The sequence below is a fragment of the Botryllus schlosseri genome, chromosome 2 (genome assembly GCF_051294905.1).
Source record: "Botryllus schlosseri isolate E-star chromosome 2, Bs_hap1, whole genome shotgun sequence".
NCBI lineage: Eukaryota > Metazoa > Chordata > Ascidiacea > Stolidobranchia > Styelidae > Botryllus > Botryllus schlosseri.
Window position 1 is genome coordinate 33993321 of NC_137237.1, and position 26528 is coordinate 34019848.

Genomic DNA, 26528 nt, shown 5'->3' on the forward strand with positions numbered 1-26528 from the left:
TATGTAGTAAATAATGTGGTGTGTGTACGCAGCCGTGATCAGGTTAAGCCCATAGTGATAGAAAACAGGTTATTATATCAGGAGGATCTTCTTCTAACGTAGGATCTACATTCTACTCACCATGTTTAAAGGCTGTAGCATCTGCATAATATTTACATTATTGAAGGACATGGAAAAGACGTTGAATTGAGTCGACACAAAATCCCCCTTTCTACGACCTGCCGAGATCTAATATCTACTATATCGGCTCGGCTTTTCTACATCTTTGGTCTGTACTGTGTTTGCTGGGCGTGGATAAAAGCCGTAAACTTACATGACACTGTACAAGTGTACATGACATCATCGAGAAGTAGCCTCATGGCCATTTTCGGTATGGTACACTGTCAAAATTAATACGAACAGACCAACACCGAATTTTGCGTAAAATTTACTGAGGAACAGGCTGATCAAGTGATCAGCTGTTAGCCGCCATCGAAAACGAAACAGCTATCGCGCTTGACAGGGGGTTGTAATTGTAAGCAAATGGCCTGAAGGCCGCAATTTCACGGTGAAATTGACATTGGAGAACATAAAATAAAAGTATATATTTGAATGCAAACCGAGAATGTTAGTAAACTGTTTCATGATACCATCATCTCATCACTAGGGCGGTTGTTTTTTGACAAGTCAAAATTTGTCAAAATTTTGTCAAAATTGTAGCGTTAGGTCAAAATTTGTCAAAATTTTTCAAAAAGTCAAAAATTTTTTGACGTCTGTATTTCGTTTTTATCGTAGATTTTGTACTGTCGGTGAACTTATTATTTGATATTTTACAGTTTGTAGCCTATTTTATAGGCCTACCGTTGTAAACAGCTAATTGTCTGCTCATTGTGAATCATAAATCGTCAAATAAAACAAATAGGTAGACACGGTGTTATGGTCAACGTACCGCAATATCCTAACTAAAGACTTCTTGGGCATTGCATCATTCTCATGTTAAGAAGCGCTTGATGAAAAATTGTGATGTTGACAACACTGTCAGAATGAAGCAACACGGTGTCGGACGTCCTTGGCAAGTTTCTTAGTAAGGACATGCATTTTCTACCAAAGAATATAGGAAAGTGGCCTATCTCTTGTTGCACTACAAAAAGTCTTAATTATTTCTTCCATAATACATATTGTAACCACTGGAATTCTTCATAGGGCCAGATTCCGTTAAAATATTGGTTTTTTCATGTAAAAAGTTGCCTGTTTCTGAGCCAAAAACATTTTTTCAGGCCAAACTACTTCGTTAGGACAGCCAGTTCCAACCAGAAATGAAGATAAGTGGAACAATTTTGTGGGAAATGTGGGAAAACACCTAATTTGCATACGTTAGGTCAAAATTTGGTCAAAATTCAGTTTATTTGGGCCAAAAAAAGTCAAAATTTTGATTTTTAGGTCAAAATTTTCCTTTTTTTAGGTAAAAAAAAACCCGCCCTACTCATCACCTATCTCAGTATTAAACACAGTTAACGTTAACACAGATACACCGGCTTTTGCGTGAAATCCGCAATGCGTTAGGTAGGCTAAGTGTCAGATCAGCGCACATCTCTACCATACTCGGCCTTGATAACGAAATTGCTGCCCTAATCATTGGGTGCCAACCTTGAGACTTGGCACAGCGTTCGATACTAAAATCAAGACATACCGTACAAAAGCTCATGGCGGATCCAGGTAAGGAGCATCGTTAAAATCAATAGAGACCAATACCGGCTTTGCGTAAAATCTGTTTGCGATAAATGACGAGTCAGCTCTCACTCGACTTAGGAAACGAAATTACCACTAACATAGTTCAGTGACAAACTTAAAACTTGGTACAGCGTTCGATACTAACATTAGGACTTACCGTACCAAATGTCATGACCGATCTCGGTATGGAACATCGTCAAAATCAATGGATACCAATACCGGCTATTGAGTAAAATCTGTTTGCGATATATGACGAATCAGCACAACCTCAACTTCGGAAACGGAATTACTACCCTAAACTTTAAGTAAAAACCCTGAAACTTGGGGCAGTGTTAAATACCACCATCACGACATGACATACCAAGTTTCAAGAATTATCATAGTGTGAAATACCATCAAAATCGACCTATACCAGCAAACGTCGACTAAACGCATATGACGGTAACCGAGTTCAGATATAGATACGATTGTTACATCACACCTTAAGGGCAACAGACCTATGTTGCCCCACTTGCTCGGTAATTTGATGAATAGGAGAGAGTAAATCACCATTTCTTTATTGTGCGCGGCTTTGAGAGAATAGATAGTGAAAGCTTATTATGAGCGCTACCGGGGCATGCCCCGGCTAGGCATTCGTAAAGCGAAAACATAGGAGAGAATTCGATTTTCGCTGTGATTTCGGTATATATAGATTGCTGTGCGTCTATAAATGGTAAAGAATTGTTATTGAACAGAATTTTAGGTGGGGCAATGCCCCAGTTGCCCTATAGGACGAGCCGCCACTGCTATAGTAACATAGCAATTTGAAACTAAACAATAACAAACACGAATTGGAACGCACTAATGGGAAATTTGTAAGTTATACAGAAAATCTTTTTGTCTACAAAAAATAGGCTTGGTCAATTGGATGATTGTTGATTGTAAGGCTTTCAAATGAAACAAGGATCTTCCTCGCGCAATGACAGTAAACATTTGGTCATTATAGTTTTGAGCACAAGAAGGGTTCTAACTTAAATGTTGGCCAATTGCCGAAGCGTATGCTTGGTAATCGTCATTACAGTCGGTTTTTGGGGCTAATTTGCATTGTCGTGCGAACTCCGTACGGTCATTTGCGCAAGTTTTTGAGCGAATCAATTTGGGAATGTGTTGCGTTATCCGTTCAAACAATCTTTGTGATGTACGTCCCACATACCTACTATCACAGTGGCACTTAAATTCGTAGACGACGTTAGTTGCATTTAAAGCAGGAAGTTCATCCTTTCGGAAGTTTGGCAGAAGTGGTTTGGTTGTATACACCACATGCGCTAATGAATTATTATTTATTACCCTCTTTTTCTATGGTGAATTTCAGTGACGGGTGCAGACCATTCAATTTGCTCAGAAACAAATCACACTGGTATTCATTCTCAAATATGGCGAAGGTGTCATCAACATTTCTTTGAAACTCCGCTTCGGCCTTATTTTTTTTCGCGTGTCTGTTATTTATCCTGATGATGACTCATAGTAATCACGGGCACTGATTGATTTGTTTTACGGATTAGGGATTTAGAAAGGTATCACGAAACAATTTGAAGCACAGACTGTGTAACGTGTAATGTGACAATAGCAACAAAGAATGCTTGAATGAATTAAACTATACGGAAAGAGTGACTTTCTTGTGACTTTAATTGTTAGAGCATACTTTGCTATATTGACTTTATTTGAATCTGGATTACGCATGCGAGGTGCGCGTAATCGCGGCATGTTAATGAACAGGCTTCAAAGTAAAAGAATTTCCTGTTCAGTTTTCAAAGCATATGGTTTTAATCCACGGAGCAAGATTCAAAAGTAGGTTTTATGTTCTCGCGGGTCGCTCAGAATTGCCCAGATCTGCGCCGGGACGTTATTGTTTGCCCTGGTCTGACCTAGGCTGACCCGGTTGAAGAGCCCTGGTTTAGTATACACTCTAATCCGCGACAATTGCAATATTATATCGCTTTTTGAGAATTTGAATTAGTGCTACGTCACGATTCGTGCCACATCTTAAGAATTGGAAAACTACTCACCCAATGCTTGTATACCTCGTCTAATCGGCGTGGTCGGTGAAATTTGGTGTGATTAGGCCTTGGCCTTGGAAGATCATATTGTTCGGTTTATTAGCAATTTTTATCAGTTCAATACACCACAAAAATTGCGATACAAGGAAATGATAGGAAGGTGTCGAAACGACTTGGAGTAGTCTTTGGAATCAGACACCTAGGTCTACCTTGGCCTAGATCACTGGTTTTCAACCGAGAGTCCGCGCCGACCCCTCGGGGTCCGCAAAGCATTTTCAGGGAGTCCGCGAAACCTGCAAATTTGCCTAATGAATAATGACGTAATTTATATATATATTAAATAGAGAAATCACGAGGTAGTTTTGCTTCCTAATTGCTAAAACTTCTGGACTCCCATCAACAGCATCGCCGTCTGAGATGAAACATCCTACTGTGCAAACACATTTTAATTGCAAAATTCCCAATTGCCTACTGATACAGACATATTGCCCTTTGGGGATGTGTAGTCGGGGTGTGTGGAAATTTTTTTTAAAAAAGTTAGAGCAGTAAGGTCAATCAGGGTGACTTCTAAATGTTTGCAAAACATTTTGGATTTGAAGTTCTCAGTCTTAGCAAATCAGTGAACGTGCAGTCGTTCGAAATTGAAATTCCTGAATTTTTCTTTTACTAATATTATGCCCCATGCAATAGGATTGAAACCTCGCCACGGAATCCATTTTCTCGTGTGATTTACAAAACCGCTAGTCTGGAATAACTTCAAGATTAGCTGCTGGAGATAAATGACTGTCTGACTGTTCTTCAATTTTTGTGCCATATGGTGATCATACCCTAAGGTGTCTTCGGAAGCATTACGCTTGAATATTACATTTGCCTCCATATATCTTTGTAAAAATGGATTTTCAGCAATCGTTTATATCAAATTTTTAAGACACGACTGCGTATTTATGCCCCATTTTTAGTATGTTGTATGATGCTACTTTTAAGAAAAGTCAATTTGCTGCTGTTTAGCCGACCGTTAATATTTGCATAAGCGAGATGACGAATGCGTAATAATTGAGCTAAATTTGAAATAAAACTTGATGGGGTCCGCGGTGATCCGTAACGGTGCAAAGGGGTCCGCGAAGACAAAAGGTTGATAACCACTGCTGGTCTAGGCGATGTGCAGTGGATAGGCATGCACACTGAAAGAAAAGTAATAGGATAGTACAAAAAAGCGCCGTTATTATCGAACACTATTTGACTCTTGCCGTGCTCAGCTCATGGTCTCAAATCGATGATCCACCTCGGCCTAGTGCCCGATGTCACAGTTCTTTTCGATGTTGATATCTATTCCGCGGTGCTTTCCATTCTCTGTGAGTGCGTTCATTCATCGGGTCTTTTCTAGGCCTTTTCTCTCGCCATAAAAACAGCGACGCGAGGAAGGAGGAGCCCTGATAAACCTCCGACGCGGAATAGAACTCGGGCCGCCCGGCTAGCAGGCGCTTATCGTCACCACCCTGGGCCTAATATGAATGTATCAACAAATATATCAGTCTGATTTAAATCATGCACGAGGTTCGTCGAGAGTAGCACTGAACAAAAAGACACCGCTATAGAATACTTATAGTCTACGACAACGTAAGCTCTATAATCACTTCGTTTGCGGTCAATTTATTTGTGACTTGTGCTGAAGGAAACTGAGTAAAACCAGCTGCACAATCGTTAAATGACCGCTGGTTGCTCACACAGATCGTGTCAGCGTGGCGAGAACATGTAGGCTACGTACATTCCTACAGGTACAGCTATTTCGTCGACACCTATTGTATCGTCTTATCGTCTTATGTTCTCTACATACTTTTCATTCAGTGTGCATGCCTCTTATTTACTTCGCCTAGGCTAAGGTGGGTGTCTGATCTTAATGGCTACTCCAAGTTGTTTCGACACCTTCCTATCTTTTCATTGTATCGCAGTCTTGTGATGTTTTGAAACGATGAAAATATTAATAAACCTGATTGATTGATCGTAGAGGCATCTGAAAAAGTTGACTGGAGTCTGACTCGAGTCGGCCCAACACTGGGGTCTGGGTGGCGACCCAACACCTGCTATATACGCTGCATTGTTGCTATTCTTTAGTTTCCATTCATGTTGTTTACACATTCTACATTATTGCGTTATAATGAGCTTGTTCTGAATCTTACTCTGTTGTGTCCTTTATCGTGATAACAAGTGATTTGTGGTACAGAACTTCAGAATAACGCGAAACAATAACTTCATATTGTTAATTTATTCGCTAAAAGCTTTTCGACTAACTCTCATCAGTAGCGAACGTTAGTGATGGGGTGAATCAAATTCGAAATGTAAGAACTATTTTGTCTGTATGACGTAATAATAACAAAAACAAACAACTAGTAGACGGGCTAGATACGGTAGTTATCGTGATAACAGACACGTTATCAGTTCTTCGAGTCGATAAACGTTGATATGAACTGAACTTCTACTTCAGTAGAAAATTACGGTGTTACTTCTACTTTAGCACCGACGGCGATTACTTCGACCACTACTTTTGAGGGACAGCAACTTGGTTGACAGCGAGTAGGCTACTTGAAATTAAGTAGATCCGCACTCTTGAAACGTCAAATTATTTTTGCAAAGTTAGCCTATACTCAAGTCAAGTCTTTTAATAAGTAGACTCGGGTCATGTCACGATTAGAGTCGTCTCAAAACTGCTAGAAACTTGAGATTTGTAGTTAGCAAAAATGCTCCAAGAAATATACCTACCTGTATTGCACTAGTATACATTGCAGTAGAAAAATCTAGATGGTCAAAGGTTGCCTCCGGGATTGCATGATGCGTCTAACGTAAATTGGCTAATTGCGTTACACACACATGCTATATTGCATGTAGTTTTGACAATTTCACTCATATCAGCATTGCGAACACATCCTAAAACCGATCTTTGCACACAGAATCCAAAGTGCAAAATGTATGCAGTTTTGGCCAAAATGTAGTAGTCAAAAATATAACTACTTAAGTACTACATAGCCACTTCAGCACCCTCGTAAAGCGGAAGTTATCGACCGCCCCTGCCTAAAATTCAGCAGTGGTAATGCAAATCCTGGTACCAGCCTTCTACTAAACCGCCTGCTCTGATATTAAAACTAAGCTCTACTTTGAAGGTTACTCCAGAAGAAAACATTCCCCTTCAAACACGTGGATTTCTAGATCCCCACCAAAACATTTCGAGACATTACGAGTTTTATTCGCGTGATGAAAACATTTCATATAAAAACAAAGAAATTCGTCAGCCGATCAAACAAGTACACCAAGTCAGACCACAATACAGCAAATAATAAAATCCTTAATAAATACCAAGTGACTTTACAGAAAGTATTCAATCCAACACATCCATATCGGTGTAGGAATCTGCGTTTGGACTGGAATTGATGTAGTTTGAGCAACACGCCACCTCTGTCTCGTCCTCTCTGGGTACTTTTACATCGGAAGCTTCAGGATTAAGTCCATTCAAATTATTACACGGTTTGCTGGCCACGTTCTGTACCTTATCGGGGATACCATCTGTGGAATCACTGTGTTTTACCGACGCATCAGCGTTTCGCCTTCGATAAAATAATACGTATGACGATTTGGTCACCAACCGGTCCAATGACTTGACTCTTGTAACGTTACTATCGTCACAAAATCTCCATCCGGGCCCGGAACCATCGCTGAGTGTTACGAACGAAGTGTAGTGGCCCCCGTGCAGAGCACCATGATGGTTGGCCACCGCGAAAAGGTCGTAGATCGGATCTGGATCTTCTGCGTTAACGCAAAACGGACGCAAGTCCAGCCCCTCGATCGGGAAATTGACCAAGTCGTCCACCTTGCGTCGCCACAGCCGGTTTTGAAGCGAAAATCTTTTCAGTTGGATTATCAACACTTCCGGCAACTTCCACAGAGACAGTTCTTTGGTGGCTTTTCTGCTTTCTTTGCATTGCGGGCAGTGCCACGCTTCTTCTGCCGCCAGCACTTCCGGCTCTGTGAACAACCTCAAACAGTCTGTGATGTCCAGTCCGGTAGATGTCTTCGAATTTACAGTGGCTTTTGGACAGACCACGAAGTCTGTCCCCCATTCGAGTACGACCCGAGAAGCGTTTCCGAAATCGAGGGCGCCGTCTTTCTTCAAAGGATGTTCCTTGGTCGTTTCGCAACATTTGTACATTTTAAAGTCATCTTCTTTGTGGATGCACGATACTTTCGATAAAGATTCGGCGTCCTGTGAACTTTTACGCGAAATTTCGACTGAAAAATCAAGCCACTTGTTGACTTTATGTAAAAACGAGTCGACCGACACGTTTTCCGGAACTTGCACCACAAACGGCACGCCTACGAAGTTCGGCAGGCACGTCGTTTTATGCTTCGACCAATCCGCGCCCTGGCACTCGCGACTGCAATACCCCACGTTCTTGCATTTTGTACACCTCATTATTTTTACGTTATGTTCTTTCGCGGTTTTGTCGCAATTCCGGCATACGTCACTCGTGTTTTGGCGTTGCAAAACCACGACCGTACGTGTATCTACGTCGCCTGACATGCGTTCTTTTTGTAGCACGATGAGAGTAGCGTAGCGACAGTATGTAAGAGATGATGTTTTTGTCATTTCCTCGCACTCGTAAGACGAAGTGATGTTGAGCAATTTCAAACTCTCAAACGGAACGTTATATTTGACGCTTGCTGCCGCCAGTAGGTGCGACGCCGTTTCTGTACCCGAAACCAGCACGTCAAACGTAGCGGGTCCGATCTCCTCACCGCAAAACGTAACACCGATTCTCATTTTCCCTTGCGGAATGGGTACGGACAAAAACACGAATGGATCGAAAGTGGTCGATCGTTTATCGCACTGCGGACAAGTCAGTCTCGATTTTAGCATACCGTGAAATAAATCGACTATATAAGAATCGTTACGCGACTTGTGCAACTTCCATAGTTCTTCCGCGATGGCCTTGTCCGGAAAATTACTGAGATCAGGCGTCTCGAAAAGTGGCTTGTCGACGACTCGATTCAGGTCTTCGTGCAATAAATCCAGAAAAAAGGCCAGAAACTCTTGAGCGTCGTGCTGCATGAAGCCGGAGAATTGAGACGCGCGCTTTGAAACGACAGCCTTCAACTCGTAAGGCGGGTAAGTTCCGGATGACTGGGACCAGATGCGTTTTAGCGTTGTGTGATATTTATCAGCCAGAACGCCCCCGGTGCCCAGCCTGTTGGCGTAATTTAAATCCTTCCGAAACCGACAGGTCAGGAAGTAGTCGCGTAACTCTTTCAGGTTAGCCAGCGATTGTAAGATACAGTTCATAAAGCAGGTGTTGCCGATGTTCGACAGGCCCGTGAAGCCAGCCTCTTCGCGGTCTGGGATTTGATTGGGTGTGGTTTTGGACGGCTGCGGTGTCTCTTTAATACGATCCAATTTGGCACGGTTTCCAACGGATGAGCTGACAAACTCATTTATCGGGTTTTTGTTCTCTATTAGAATGTCATCATTGGATTTCGGTCTCTCGAACCGTTGGGGAGTATTGTTCGCGATCCGCGCGCCGCCGAGCAACGGTTCGTTGATTTGCCCCTCGATTTTGATTGTCATTTTCTATCGCCAAGATAAATAGAAAATATGGTGCAATATCTGTGAAATAGGATGCGGGTATGAGATTGATGTCATATGTAAACTATGGTCGTGATCAAGGCAGGGCACTATGATTCAAATACACTCATCAAATTGTTTATTACGGTAATTGTTGTAATTTGAAGAGCTTCTTGGAGGTGTGGAACTACACTATACAATTGAATAGTATATTTTCATTTGGGTTCCTTCAAGACGACCTTTATCAAAATATGCCAACCAAATGTGTGCCTGCAGGAGCTCGTGTACCATCTAAAAATATTGCAGCAAAATAATACATGAAGCTCTCTCTTCGCCCCGAGTATTCCAAATTTCATCCCGGTGATGTCGTATTTGGTGACACGATTGTCGATACCGTATACAATGCTTTTTCCAATTCTCTACTACTTGCTGACGATTACCCCTGACGAGTGTCGGTCAAGAACATTCGGGTTTATTTCAAAATGAATATAGGCCTACTATTCAATTGTGATAATTCGTGTTGGGTAGTGAAGCGAAGTGAGAGTCGTTTCTTCCTGTACTGAAATTATACAGTTATACAACTCTTTGCACTAAGAATCGCAATATCATGGAGAATTATAGTTTCGCTCTGTGTTTCCCACAGTATAATCCTTGAAACCTGGATTTATCGAGGACAGCATCCAAAATATGGCGTAGGCCCTACAAAGCTACGAACGTTGCACATAACTGGAAATTACATCTCTAACATAAAGTGCAAAGACTCTTGGCATAAAGGCAAATAGTTGCATTACGAATCCTTACAATTGATACTCGACTAGACAAGACAAATTTTTAGTAGATCGATTGTTTGGTTAGGAATAAGTTCAGTTTGTTAATTGATAATTTCATCTTTCCAAAACACCACAAGATTGCGATGAAGTCGAAGGATAAAATGGCGCCAAAGTGACTTGAATTAGTCGTCCAATGAAACATGTTTGTTGGCCTAGCTCAGGGGCGGGCAACATACGGCCCGCGACAGGAATTTGAGCAGCCCACAGAGTGTTTCTACCCTGAAAGGGAAATTTTAGTCTGAAAGCATTGGCAAACCTGAGAAAGATGGTCATGAATGAAACTTTGTTCGGTTCGGATCTCTACCAATGTTCCCTCTAATTTATAACGAGTCTGCGCACACTCACCAACTCACTGCGCAGATTCTTGGACAACAGTGCGTAACAACTAAAGGAAAAGGTCATCAATTCGGATTTTTTGTGCGCAACTTAGATTTTCTGTGCGCAGAGACCGTCTCGGCACTGCGCATTTGCGCACGTGTGCAGCTTTGAGGGAACATTGGTCTCTACATGAATTTGAGAGCAAGCATTTTCTACCATGAGAATTGAAAAGACAAAAATACGTTCCAATCTAACTGATAATCACGTGCAGTCTTTACCAATGGTTTCTACATCCGACATGCAGCCAGATTTCAAAGAACTTGCTGACATTTCATCCGTGTGAGCAGTGTCCTATAAAAGCAACAACATCAACTTGTTGACATCTTAGATGAACCACAAATGTCTGATTGACTTCAACAGCTATTGAAGTAGGCTGCATTAAGTACCGGCACATATATTCATTTTAAATTAAATACGATTAATTCCTTGTATAGCTGTATATGTATCAATTCTGTAATCCGGCCCGCCATTTCCCATATCAGACCTGCTATCCGGAGAAGTTGCCCACCCCTGGCCTAGATAGAACATATAAATAAAGGGCATTTTCAATGATCTAAAATAATAGAAGGTAGTGTCATAAAAAGGAAGAGCGAGGAAAATGAAGTCGTTAGTGATGGATAGCTGAACTATAGTTATGCATGGTTACAGGTTTAGCTTAGTTAAGCACGTCAGCTATAGGGTCGTTTCAATAACCCTAACTACAGCTAACCTTGCGTAACCACGAGCCCAAGCTAACTCTAATACCAACACATGCTGACCCTAGCCCTAACCTTAACCATGTTAACTCTAAACCTACCATACATTGGCGTGATTGGCCTAGTATTTTGAACACGAAATGAGCACCAGTGCTGCCCACATCTGACTACAGTATAATAACGAGCGCATCAACAGCATACATCCTTTCTCTAGTAATAGGCAGTCAAAAATCAATATCTTTGTATATAGCTTGCAATAAGAACTCGGATTTGACCGACATTGATTCCAGTCCCGTGAGACTGGACATATGTCCAGTTGTTAAAATGCCTAATTGCGTGTATTTCCTTTCTAATATACGACAGAACAAATTTATATGCCATTTCTGTGTCATACTATACTCCCTAGTCACTAGCATTCCAAATTATATATACGGGATTACCGGTATCGATTGCAACAGCAACAGAAGCCACCACTATATCAGACTCACAGAACATCATGTTTGAAAGACGTGTCTTTGTAACATTTTCTCATCGTTGGCAGCCCGACCATGTAGTCAAAACATACGATGAAGTTTAAATATTTCTATTTTAATAGAGCGCAGGATACCTATGGTCAGCGATTTTAGATGTAACTGGTATCAACTGTCTACATCACGAAATGCTCTGGTGAGGAATGTCTATTTACTATTGACAGAATTCTTCAAAGTGAACATGAAGATTACTTTTATTAGCGGTATTTGATCAAAAACACTCCAATTATCCAACTACCATAATGAACACTAAGACTCTAATCGAAGTGTTTTGTAAAAAAACCTATTTAAATGTGTGAGAATTTGTAACAACATTAACCGACATTAAATATATTGATTGGTCTGTAAGATCGTTCTGAATGACCAATAAATATGACACACAGTCAGAGTAATGTTGGAATATATATGGAATACTGCACCCAGGAGTTCAACATACATCGATACATGTACTCCCACAAAATAGTGATATTATAAAACGAGCATGTGAGGTTGATAGACAACGGTTAACCAAATCGAAAAATTATTCAACTTAACGATGACACGATGAGGAAATATATTATTCATAAGCCCAACACTTTCATTTTATAAATAACAAATATCGGTTTATCATTTTGGCCAGAAAACCAGAAAGTCGGTTCACTAGTAGCCTCACTTTCAGAAATTTAAAGGGCCACATTTCAAGATTTGGACAGACACAGATATAAGTAAGTTTTATACAGTGTCCCTACTCTACTGGAATCTCGGTACGTTTTGCCTAAATATAACAGGTACGGTAAGCAGCGATGATCCTCCAAGTTGAAGTGCTCTCATTCAACAAAAAATAATGAAAACATGAAAAATTGTGTGAGCTGAGCACAGGACACCGATTCCATACAGACAGTGTAGGCCTAGTGCGCTGCACTGCAAGATCACAATACCTGTTGTTCGAAACGCTTATGAGATGGAGAGTCAGAGTCAGTTATATAATATCATATCGAGGAGCAACTGTTATTAAGTCTTTCTTTCAGCGCCGCCTAGGGCTCGGAGATGTAGCGCCAGCACCCGAGATTAAGAACCACTGGTCCCTGTAGTCTGTGGTCTGCACGTCTTTGTCTGATTGATTGATTCACTACAAAAAAAAATTAGACAAATTGGTCTCAAAATTAGACAAATTTGGTCTCAAATTTAAGAAATGAGGATGATTTGGTCTCATTTTACCACCCACTCACCATAAATGCTATTTTCGACTCAGACAACCATATATATATTGATCTGAATAGTACATGTGAGTAGTAAGTGGCATGTACCTTGATAACTATATCTAGTGAATACCTTGTAAACTTAGTACAGGATCATCTCAACACTGCAATTTCTGGTCTCTCTCATCCTTCCCCTCCTCCGCTCAGACCCCTAACACTGAAAAGGATGCCCCCGAGGCACTGCTACTATTTTCGATCAATTTCTGGCTTACTTTTGAGACATAAAGTACTTGGTAAGACTAATTGGTCTTTAAGACTTATTGGTCTTTAAGACTTTTTTTTTGTAAAAAATCGATTTGAGACATTGAGACCAAATTTGTCTTATTTTTTTTTTGTAGTGTTGTCTTGCGACATTTTCCCCCTCTTAAGTTTTACAGACAGGTCAAAATTTACTATTTCCTGTGACGCTGGTACAGTAATACTCGCTTCCTAATAAGCCTCACCCTAACACTACTATTAGCATCACAGTGGTCCCTACCTTGAGAAGTAGTAGTATCGGGCTATCGCAGCTCTAGTTAATTCACGGTTTATAAGCGATGCGGGTTAGCATTTTTCGAGTCCTTCAGCTTGGTTGTGGGTGTAGCGTCGGTGGTGGTGAGCCATAATCGAAGAGCGATTTCGAATTAATTTTCAGATGCGGATATGAAGTTTTGTATGTAGCTAATGATACTAAGGTACTGCAATCTCTATAATTATACACATAAACTTTCCCTCAACTCCGCTTTTTATGGCTTGCAGCCACTGATTCTATACAGTCTATCCTCAAGATTACCGGACCACGACTGACCTATCGATCTCGCTTCCCATGACATGCCGCCCTATTTCTTGTCGCATTCTTCTTCTATACTATCTTCTTTACTTTCATTCAGTGTGCATGCCTCCTCTTTACATCGGCTAGGCCAAGGTGGGTGTCAGATTCCATAGACTACTCCTTGTCGCTTCGACATCTTCCTGTCTTTTCATTGTATCTCATTTTTGTGGTGTATTGAACTGATAAAATTGCTAATAAACCAATGATGATGATGATGAAGTGAAGCAAATATTTTCTTTAAAAATATAATTTGGGCTCTGATTTTATGAAAAAATTTGCAGCAATCGCATTTCGTCTAGTGTACCAGTAGGTAATAGGTAATAAAATAGGCAGTGGCTACCAGAGATGAGCGGATTTGAAATTTCTATGTCCTAATCCAATCCAAATCCGAACCTTCAAATCCAAATCCAAATTCTAATCCATAACGTTTTCATATTCAAGTCCATGTCCAATCCTAATCCGATTCTAACTGGAAATTCAGAAAAAAAACTAATTTGTGCAATGGAAGGATTCGAAAATTTTCTTTTACAACCAACGATTCACTTCATTCAAGATAACCTAGTAACCATAAGTACATTATTAACTGATCTGAATAAAGTTTGTCGCCATTCGCCACACGACATTTCAATCTCCCAGAAAATAGATAAATCCAATCCAAATCCTAATCCGTTCTGAAAAAAATGTCTAATCCAAATCCAATCCAAATCCGACAAAATTTCACAAATCCTGTTTTTTCAAAACCTAATCCTAATCCATGCTCATCTCTGGTGGCTACTCGTCCGGTACCGGACGAATAATTTTCTCAGGCTATTCGTCCGGCACCGTGTGACGTAGGCCCGTTACTATGGAGACTGTATGCGTTTATGACAGGCTTCGGTTTTGTACATTATTTATTCGCGTTTCTGGTTACTGATTTGAATGGTTACTGTTACTGATTTGTATGCTCATAATTATAGCTCCGAGGGAAAGTTTACGCCATACTAATAATTGCAAATTGCTGTCGTGAAAGTACCAGAACTTGACGCCCACCTTTACCTTTACAAGATATGTTCACCTACGCTTAATGAAGTAAGAACAAGTAGGATACTGATTTGTATGATCATAATTGGAGCTCCGAGGGAATGTTTGCGCCATACGAAGAGTTCCAAAGTGCTATCGATAAATAACCGGATGCAGTCAGAACACGAACGATTCGCTGAAATTCTTGCCGCCTCCACCTATTTCTGAACTCATGCAAGCGTCGTTGACCTAACCAATTGTACGTGAACTTGTACAGCTAAGACGTAATTGTCACCTCTGCTGTACTACGAGTACTCATACTTGATGTTGCTGCGCAGTAATGATTGGAATACCAACTGAGAGAGACTGTGCGTCTTTATTTTCATACAACAGAAATACAGAACAAATGGACAGCAGGAATGATCATACAGAAAACATGTGCATGCCAGTGTTGGGATGACTCGAGTCATGACTTGACTCGAGTCAGACTCGAGTCACCTTTTTCGTATGACTTGACTTGACTCGAGTCACTTAGCTAAAATGACTTGACTTGACTTGACTCGGCGTATCAGAAATGTGGATTGACTCGTGACTCGGAGCAAAATCAACGAGTCAATTTCAAGTCATCAAGTAATCGGTGTCGATAAAAATCGATGTCTCTTGCACATGGTCAGATTGTTCGCGAAACGCTGGTGTAGCCCGTGAGAGCGACCAATCATTCAATTATCGTGCGTTTTACTGAGCCTCCATTGGTCTCTCACAAATAAATCTACCAGTAGGTAATAGGTAAAAAAAAATACTTTTTCCGGATCCGGAGTCCGTCACTCCGGTTCGCCACTGCGCTACTTACATTGATCATTGTCGCGTTCAATCCATCTCGAATGCATTTGGGTCGACTTTTCGAATAGAAGGTAAAAGTAAAGTGTCCTACATACTGATGTAGTGGTAGCAGTGATGAGCAGAAGATATGGTTCAGATGCAGTAAATACCTACTTTACACGGGGAACACTGAATGTAATTCGAGAGAATATGAGACAAAGAAGAGTAAAAACTCTGAATATGACGAAGCATGAATTTTATGGAAGTACACTTGATCTCATATGGAACAAGTGCATTTAATACCAATAAGATTTGACGTATAAGTGTAAAGAAAATGGTGTAAATGTAGTGTAGAGTAATCTGAACTTGAGGGTATTAATTTAGAATACGTGTACCAATAATACTTGGCGGAAACAAACAAAAATGACGGTTGGAATAAGTCGTCGGCCATTTTGATTAAAGCAAAGTTTGAACTCGCCTGTTAGTAATTCACGGCAAACACATATTTCAAACTAACGTCTAAATGCTTAACGGGCGAGGCAAATTCAGGAAGATATCAGGGATCAAATTTCATAATAGAGGCCATATGGTAACTTGAATGGGATGCGACGAACTATCGTTACAGCAAAGTTCACATGATGGCGTTCGGGCGACTTTTAATTTACCGAGGTAATCTGACCTGGAGTTGCGTTTTGTCTCAATACATACGGGAATACATGAATTTTGGAATTGCTGTAGAAATGAGTTCGATAAAATCGCGTGAGAAAAAAACGACAATTGTACGAGATTCTAGATTAGCACTCGATTTGAATCTTCATTCACGCAGGTGAAAACGCCGTGTGCTGGCTATTGTGAGCGTACGTTGTCAAGGTTGTTTAACAAAGCGCGTAGGAAAATGTGAATTATGATTTCATTTTTATAAGGGAGATACAGTAATAGCCTGATCATCCGCGCAATATAATCTGTGCCCTCCCGTATACACCACATGATTGATGTTAATTCCGGTCTGCCTTGAACACTGGATCGATTGGTCAGTATGGTAAGCGTTTGCTCTGTAATTAATACTGTGCAGAAGTGCATTATGCGGTGCTTGGCGTTGGGTTGTGCTGTCAGGTGCTGATGAGGCGCGAGATTCGCGGCGGTGCGAGTTCTGAATTAGTTCAAGTAGTTTTGCTGAACGGACGTTTTCGACACTGGCTTGCTGGTTGGTGATGCAACATGATTACCATATGGATGGCCGCGTAGTGAAAACCCGCGTGAGCCTACCACCTTTTGATCATGAAACTCGAGAACAATCCATCTAAGGTAAACACCCAGCTACGTATCTCGTGCGGCCGATATAAATATACAAGCGAAGATATATCTGACGTGATACTATATCTATACCAAAGTAATGTGACCTGTAGTTGTATTTTGACCCTTTTAAAACTCCGCAATTTTGCAACTATTCGGTGAAAGAAAACATAAAGTTAACTCGACGTTGAATTTCAATAAATTCACCTCAGGAAAATCAACAATAGTCCGGGATTCTAAACTCGCACTAAATTCGGGTGATCAACGCCGTGTGTTAACAATCGTTGGCATATGATGTCGCATGTATTTGACACAGCGCGCAAGAATATATGTATTCTGGTTTCGCCCGTACAAAGAAGATACAAATTATTCGTGCGGTACTCTCTATGCTATAATCCAGTTTAGGAGAACCTCGAATGAATTTCGTGTGCGCATAATGAAACAACAGCGCCCGCTGGCGACCTAAAGAAATATATGAACAAAAGTCGCCCTTTTAATAAAAAAGGGGGGCTATTTGTGATGCGCTAGGTCGTCGCTTCGACCAATTATGGGCCAGCCAAGCTAAGGTCGTACAGGGTATGCCTCTGACGCCTAAAAATACTAGGATCCCGGAGTTCAAGCTAGGCTTCGCATGAAAACCCGAATTGAAGAATTCTTGTTGTTAGACGTTGTTGTGTGTGGGTTGCTGAGTAAGCTTGTAAAAGGACTGACAACCCAAAGGTAATGTATTTCTCTGAGTGGGGGAAAGGTGATTGCAGCGAGCGAGGTACTGCAATGTATTGGGTTGGCACAAAATCAAAAAGGGCGACCGATGTTTCTATCCAAATAAGGAGCCGAGGCCGAATCGTGACACTTAGTCATTTCTGCTCGTGCACGAAGTCGTTATAATGGGTCATTTATAATGATGAGGGAGATTAACTCGCACACGAAGCTGTGCCATTTTGGTAGCTGATAGAGCCGAAAACAATTAGTTAATGGCCGCGGCTGGAGCACGAACTGTGATTCATAAAAAGATTAAAAAGAAAATAACTCATCACGAACTGGGCCCGAAACTTATAGCCAGCTCTTGGCAGGGAAGACCTTGTTTGTTTTTGAAACAGAAATGCATATAAGCAGCCTCGAATCACCATCTATCCAGTCCAATTCGGACTCCAACACGAAGCGGAGGAATTGAAGCTTATAGACAGACCGCATCTACGCACGGACGAGGCTGGCATTGTTGCACTGAGGTTACGTCATCGAAGATCAGAGCGTATGTAAATTTAAGTTTATTCAGTATTTGATTCAAGATAAATGACCAATTAATTTGTCCTACACCCAGTTGGCAAAGTGTAGTGACTTTGCATCATCATGCAATCATGCATACTTCGAAAATTCAATTTGACTTGAATGATGACTTGACGGTACTTGGCTGGGCTCGGGTCGAAATGTGTAATGTCTCAAGGTGACTCGTGACTCGAAGGTAGTGGTTTGATCTCCACACTGTTCTGAGGTCACAAGAGTTTATGGTTATAGCTATTCTGGAACACAGTGCAACTGTATAAAAAGTGCTAGTCGATTTGAATTCAAAGAAAGGGAACGCTGAAAGACAGAGAGGGTCCGAATTGTATGACAATTGCTAAAGAAAAGAAAAACTGACTTGTGGATGATATCAGCAGAGGTGGTCAAAGTAGTCAAGAAAGCTACTCAAGTAGAAGTAGGAGTAGCGACGGAAAAATCTACTCAAGTACAAGTAGAAGTACTTCTTCAATAAGCCACCTAAAACTACTAGAAGTAGAAGTAGAGAAAATCAGATCTACCTGAATAAGTACTAGAAGTAGAGGAAAACTACTTGAGTACTTCCAAAAAGTAGATGTACTTCGTGACTGACCACCTCTGGATATCAGTCATATTCTGTTGTAATTCGAATGGGTGATGACATATGAAATCCTTTGCAAATATTGCCGTTTGTTCTCAGACATGCGCGGTATATAGTCCTAGTTGCCATGGATGAAACAAAGAAGGCTACACCATATTAACACATTTTATCGATAGTATTCAAAACGGATCATGCTTGATGGTATTGATCCATGTCTGCGGAAACCCGCTCGAATAATCAATACGAAAAGTATGTAATTCATTTACGCGAAAATTTGAGTAGGACAGTTAGTATAGTTTAATTAAAGTCCAGAGATACTAATGTCTAGAGATATAAAAGCAGGAAATGACGAGTGCTTATGCCGCGTTTAGTCAATCAGTTTTAATAATATTTTCATCATTTCAAAACACCACGAAACTGCGATCCAGGGCAGTCGTACTAACTATCCTGCCGCGTGTAGTAATTGGCTGCGACAGATTTGGCGCGATGAAAGTGTCTAGTTGAAAGTGAGCCTGACTCCAGTCAAGATTTGAATTTGCCGAAAAACACTCTATTATTTCGTGTAAGCTTACATGGGCCGAACTAGGACCAAGAATTAGTGAGGATGAAAAATAATCACTAGCAGCGATAAAGTTTCCGTAGGGTATGTTGCGGCGTTGTAAATGTGTGGTATCGCAGTGCGTCAATAAATATGTGCCGTTCGCTGTGCATATTTATGCCGACAATAAGGCGGGTGCCTTTGTACCTAGATATTCCATGGTTTTGTCAGCATTTTAGAGCATTCTTGTTTAGTGTTTTTGAGGACAATTTACCTCGCTGACGTAAGATGAAACGCACTAACTCAAGAATAGCTTCAGAAATATACCCACTTGTCGCATTAAGTAATAACAAGGACAAAGTCAAATTGGATTTATTATTGGTACTGCAAGCAGGCGACTCGAACCAGGCTTGGACAACTAAATAATTCTAGTCGTCTAATCTCACGGAATTAGAGCGAAATGCCAGTAATATAATTCTAATCTAATTTGGAAAAAGCTGCGTAGCTCTAATTCTAATTTTAACATAATTTGAAAAAGCTGCGTAGCTCTAATTCTAATTTTAACATAATTTGAAAAAGCTGCGTAGCTCTAATTCTAATTTTAACATAATTTGAAAAAGCTGCGTAGCTCTAATTCTAATTTTAACATAATTTGAAAAAGCTGCGTAGCTCTAATTCTAATTTTAACATAATTTGAAAAAGCTGCGTAGCTCTAATTCTAATTTTAACATAATTTGGAAAAGCTGTGTAGCTCTAAATCTCACCAAATTCGGAAAAGCTGAAAATTTTCTAAAGTTGTCTGGGTATGACTCGAAATGAAAATATATTTACCTATATCTGAACGTCACAAGCGCTACTATTTCGGCAAGGTCAATACACTCAATACCATTCTGATCAGGACATCAATGCCCATGTGGAGACGCTGTAAATGGTCACGGAGCAGCGAGCCAGTTCGTTGGCTACTGTGTCCGTTTTGTGTTGTGATGTATATCGGGGCCTTGTGTTGATTTTACGACCTAGCGCTGAAGCGCCAGTATAGTTGCCGGCTATCTATCGCAAACATCACAAATCGCAAACAACAATATCAGCGGATTTCAAATTGCTAATTCGATACCTTTGGTGCTAGACCTTGGAGAAGATCGATTAATATTCCAAAAGTTTAGGGCTACTATTGTGATTAATAAACATCGATACCTTGGTCACTAACTAGGATTAATACAGAAATATTATACAACCGGAATTACTAGGCCTATAACATTAGGAATACTTCAGGCCAGTACTGCTAATATAAAGACCTTAGAAAAGTAACCCATGGTTGAACTTATCCACACATTCGTTTTTCGAAACTGATGTGTCGATGATGGAATATGACACTAGCCTAAAACCCGCTTTGTCCGCGTATTCACTTTACGAAGTGAATGCGCCTGACGAACGCCATTTTGTCGCATTGCAATCATTACGCGTACGAACTATGAAAGTTTACTGTATTGGCAAAAATCAATCTGCAAAAGGGTATTTTCATGTGAGGGTTTACTATGACGTATTATTGCAACGTGACGCCTATCTTTCTTATATTGTTCAAGTACTGCATTTACCTAATCTTTGACATCTACCATCATATTGCTTTAAGATGACGCTAACATGTCTTAGATATAGGTATAAGTTATGAACATTTAATATGAGAATAGTTGGTTGTTACTGCAGTAATTTAACAGCGAGTACTACAACTGTAGGTATTAATAAAGCGTCATAACTGACCCCGCCCCTATACTAGTGTCAGGACCCTTCACCCCAACGGGACAAAAGTTTGAAAATTTGATGTGTAATGGACCATAGGACAATAGAAACATGGGTATTTAAAGACCTCTCGGGGTAAGGCATTGGAGCATATGTGAGTTCGAAATTCGCGATAAGCCTAGTCTATTGCCTATGAAGCACGATATATACGAATGAATAAAAAAGCTTAAGCACACCAATACTGGAAATTAAGGAATATAGCATGATTACAATTAGGATATTGGTTCACATATGACTATTATAAGTGAGATGGTATCATTTTGTGCTTATCTGGGACTGTGTCGTATGCATGTTAAGTGTTAGCTATACCATCAGTTTGCTTAACCAAAAATGGCGCCACCATTTTTTCATGTATGCGAGCTTTTACAGTGAGCCGAAGTATGACTGATATATGTATGCATATCTATGCCATGTATGATGTCCACATGAATTGTACACTCAGTTGTAGTATCCAATTATTGCATATAAAGACGACATCGGTGCGTCCGCTAGCTTCGGCGAACTTGTGACTCTATGCCAAGTAAATCCGCCAGTCTGAAACAGAGCCCCAAACGAAGCATCCAGTAGCAGACTATATCCAGAAAACCGGACATTGACGGAGGCATTGTGGAAGGGTTTGACGTATTTTGAGATTGAGGGGTGATGTTCCGATGTCCCTCTAAAAAATCTTGACATGCTATTGATTGGGTCGGCTGCTTGCCGCAGTTGCAAAGTATACAGAAATAAAGCAGTGCGATGAAATGGGAGCGACTGCTAACCGAAATTGCAATGTATACATAAATGAAGAAGCTCGATTAAATTTGCTGGAATCGCTCCATAAAGCCGATGGGCTAAAATGGAAAGAGCCAAGAACATAGAGGTATTGCATTCGGAATATCGTTACAACGAACCCTCAACAAACCCCGCGTTCTGTTGGACTTGGAATGCCCGATCTCCGAATCGACAGCACGCAAGTAGGCTATTTGATGACCCTAAGTAGTAACGACTCAAACAAGGGGTCGGTTCCTGGACTAATTGCGGTTTGATATCTGCATCTGGAAGATTGGGGAACTCTTATAAACAAGGTGGTCGGCAAATTGGTCAACTTGAACTCTGTGTGGTATTGTTTTTTTGTGGCATCGATTGGCATATTTCTTGTATATTATATGCATGTATATTGTCGGCAGGAAATACCGTCACATTTATGGTGTAAACACACCTTAGAGTATTGAACTGTTATTAATCGTGCATGAATATGAATAGGTTAAATCTTGACTCGTGTTGTGATTGAAGTATGTTCCGTGTGCTAACTTAACCGAGTTTGGCATAGATACTTCATTGCTGCCTGCATGATAATTATTGGAGTATGTTGGTTGTGTTAAGCCAAGGGGCTTGTCTATTGTATGAATAGTTTGAGCCGCTGGACCTTCCAAGGTCACTGCTTCGTTCGATCAATCTACAACCAATGCTTCAATCAACGTCGACAAAACCGGGTTGTATAAGGGGTGTGGAAAAATGTGGAAAAGCCAGGAGATGGGGTTGAGCTCTGTGAAGTAAATCGAACCAAGTGTGGAACACTTGCATGGCAAGCGCCATGAAGCTACACTATAATCAAATGGAGGCACCAACTGGTCTTCTGGGGCTCAGCGTCATTTCTTGGCAATTTCAGTGGACGGGGGAGAGTCTGAAGACGAACACATCGATTACCTCCTTACTATCTGCGAACGCCAATCTATGAAAAGAAAAGATCATCGAAGGATCACAACTGGGGTTTTCTGCGCCGACACGGGAAGCGTCCTCAAATTGAAAAACGTCGTAGAAACCTAATACCCGCCAAGCTGGGAGGAGCGACAACCTATAGACATGAAACTACGTGATATAGGTGACTCCTCCCACGTTGACTCCTTAGTAATAATCAATTTCGACGGACTATCGGCTCCATTTGCGATCGAGGAAGGAGACCTCTCAATATTGTAGGTCTAAAATGGATTGATCATGTACAACAATTACCAAACATAGCGACTGAATTTGAATCTCCGCCTAATGCAAACGAAGGGTTGTCTTTAGTAACGCTTCATGACGGGATCTCGTGTGATCAACGGGACGGAACCAAAGTCGGAAGCAGTCTTCGCGACACTGTAACCGATGATGGGTTGATGGAAGCTGCAAACCAGATAAGCGTCGAGCCGGCACGTTGTCTGTGTCGCCGCAGGCCGTTGCCGCTGGCGCAAGTGTCGAGATGGTAATCACCACTGGCGCGAAATGTGTCGAGTTAGGAATCCCTGCTGGCACCAATCATAAATACGCCGATCTTACGACGGCAACTGTCTTACCTTCTTTCCCAAAAGGTCAAAAAAATATGGGAAATCCCTAGTGTTGGGTCAGGTAGCCCCTGCTGGCACTAGTCGAGAAAGTGTCGGGTCAGTTAGCACTGCTGGCACTAACTAAAGATGTGTCGAGTCAGGAATCCCTGACGGCACCAATAATGAAGACGTCGAGCGCGGAATCCCGGCTGACGTAAATAAGGACCTGCACGAGAAAACTGGTCCTGAAAGCTCTCGTGGATGCACTTGTCCGAATAACTGTAACAATTCGGCCCATAGATGCATGACGACAGCCACAGTTATGAGTAATTTCCCAAACAAAGCAGCTGTTACCGGCTAACCGGACACATGTCCGGTCATGACCGGCAAGGAGTCTGGGGATTTTAAGATGCACGTCTCCCCAGAAACGGGCCCCCGGCGGCGACTGAATCCGCCGGCGTGACGGTAGGCGTGGGCACACGCCGAGATCAGAGGTCAGATTGAATAGGTTGGGAATCCCCGCTGACAACGAAGAACCTCGCCCTTCTCTCCACCAACACCAAAACCCCGTTCATAACGAGATTCGCATTGGGCCAATAACTGGCCCAATTACTATGTAACCTTACAACAAGACACCAGTCCCAGCGTGAAGACGGAACTCGAAAGTCTCTGTGCACAATCGGTAGCACTGGCGAAACTGTCATACAAACCTCCTGACTTTTGACTGGCCTAGAAAAAATCGCCATTCCTGAAGGAGTCTTGACAGCCGTTTATGATCCATTTGCTTCCGAACTTGATAGCCTGCGGGGCCAACTCAGCGCCCCCCAATCCATGAAATACCAATGCGACATCGGACGTAAGGACCCATCGACTAAGCCTTTCGTTTCTGGCCCTTATAACCCGACGCGGGAGGGTCAGGCGAAGGCACTAAAGGAAGCAATAGATATAATACCTTATTTTGGTATTATTGAACAAGGTTTTGCCGAATGAAAATTGGCTATTCTTGTTGTTCATGAGAAAATAAATGAAAGACTACAAGACAAGGCGTGTCGCTTTCGATAGTAGCAAGACGGACGTCAGAGGTAAACCCCCATCCCAAGAAGTGTACATGATCGCTTACTACAGTCCGACGTGGGTAACTCCAGCGGCGAAAGACTATGATCCAAGCACTACAGCGCTGAAACATCTGCCTCCCCTAACAAAACAATGGCGGATGAAAGCGAGGCTGGTGCAAGGAAGACGATCGAAATCGATGGCTAACAAAAAGGGGGAGTATAAAACTGTCAAACCAACTGATGCGACTTATGGGAAGCAACAGTTGCAAACTCTTCGCGCGTGAAACCAAACCTACGGAATGAAGAAAATCATTGGTGAAACACCAACAACGACGCGAGTGCATCCGGTCACCACTGCGAAGGCTCTGCAGAACTCCACGGAAGACGGCAGGACCGACATCGGAACGGACTACCAAAACCCAGACCACAACCGCAAGGTAAGTACCGAAACAACTGTTTTGTATTCAACAGGAGACGACAAAGACGACTCGTCCTCGAAGAGTGTCGAACTAATGAATATTACCTTTGAGTCAACGATGGCTAACACATCGCCGCAGCCCGGGCAGAAAACCCGAAGTTTGGGAACACCCGCTCCTGAGTATTCCCGAATATCAAGAACCACCGTGGGGAAGACAACCACAGATTTCGTTGACCACAACTATACTCGATGGCTGCACGAACTGGTGATGATGGAAGGTGGATATAAGGTAAGTGGATTAAACTTGATCGATAGGATGATTATGGAAGGTGCGAAACTGATACCTGCACTGAAACCGGTTGCTGTGATAATGATGGTAACCGGGTTGATAGCTCTGGTGATTGTGTTATGGGTAGGTTGTATAAGGTGTCGTCGACGTAGAACCTTAAGTCGTATGAGGAACACGAGGAGACGAAACGGAACAAGTCAATAGATGGCGATAAGAGTAATACGGAACACAACGGAGAATGACTAAATCTGAAGGTAAGAATGGGTGTTTAAGATTTAGATGTAAATACGGGATTTTCATAGATTGTTATAGGGAAGTAATGAAGTGTAACGTTATAATTTTGGTAAATCGTTAAGAAAAATGGTGATAGGTATCATGCGTATAAAACAAATCCTTTGGCGCATCGTTTATGATGAGTCCCAAGCACTCCGTGTTTCACGTAATGGGCGTTAAAGGAAAAAACTGTGAGTCATGGTAAGATAGCTATGTAACGAAGCATAAATGAATGGCAGTGCATCGTTTATAATAGGTATCAAGTGAATTATTTTACGTAATGGGCGTAAACGGAAAAAACTGAAACCTCGCAACTAGAAATCTGTTGAGTAATGAAATATCAATTCGAGAGAGCAATAAAAGAAAAAGGTTGACGTGTGAAAAGATTGAGTCAATAAGGTGATTACCATGAACGGGTAATGTTGGTGTATAGTGCACCAGTTCCGAAGATATTGATTCCGAAAATCCGAATCCGTCTGATCACTTGAGTGTCTGAGGAACTATCCGTCCGAATCCGAAGAATCTCATATAAAAATCCATGCGAATATGGAAAACCTCGATTGATTCGGACATCTGGCTATCCGGACATCCGCTTTATTCGGCCAAAATGCTCAGCAACGAAACATTAATTGAAAATTCCGGCAGCGAGAAAACCTTATTTGCCGAAAAAGACTGGCTTCACACTGACCGAAAACTTCGATATATCTACATTATACATATAGATCTAATTGTCCATAGGCGCGTAAATGACTGGCGCCTGGGGTTGTGAATATAGCCCTTTGGGGGCCACGACCAACGTTTTTTAGGGGGGGCTAACGAAGTGCTGTTTCGGTCCTGGATATCACTCAAAAGCATCTGCGGTAGGCATACCGATCAGAGTTTGATCAATTACATAAATTCAGTTTAATTACAATTACAATTACTTCCTTGCATGGTTCAATTACATTACAATTAAAGTTACTCAATGCCTAAAATATCAAATTACAATTACAATTACAATTACTGTTGAACATGTAATTAAATACAATTGCATTTACTGTTAAACATGTAATTAAATCGGTAGAGATGCCC

The 26528-nt window shown here is 41.3% G+C and overlaps 2 protein-coding genes across 2 annotated transcripts; one reads left to right on the forward strand and one right to left on the reverse strand.

Annotated features, from left to right (window-relative positions):
* Window positions 1-6962: 6962 nt before the first annotated feature.
* Window positions 6963-13565, reverse strand: LOC145458460 (ubiquitin carboxyl-terminal hydrolase 19-like). The gene is made up of 2 exons (XM_080336837.1): window positions 10781-13565; window positions 6963-9396 (listed from the first exon to the last, which is right to left on the reverse strand). Exon 2 carries the CDS (start codon window positions 9355-9357, stop codon window positions 7117-7119), a length of 2241 nt encoding a protein of 746 aa, XP_080192963.1. The 5' UTR covers window positions 9358-9396; window positions 10781-13565; the 3' UTR covers window positions 6963-7116.
* Window positions 13566-15809: 2244 nt separating this feature from the next.
* On the forward strand, window positions 15810-25908 carry LOC145434488 (uncharacterized). Its single transcript, XM_080311847.1, has 2 exons — window positions 15810-25184; window positions 25312-25908. The coding sequence occupies exons 1-2, from the start codon at window positions 24777-24779 to the stop codon at window positions 25318-25320; spliced, it is 417 nt and encodes a 138-aa protein (XP_080167973.1). The 5' UTR covers window positions 15810-24776; the 3' UTR covers window positions 25321-25908.
* Window positions 25909-26528: the final 620 nt, after the last annotated feature.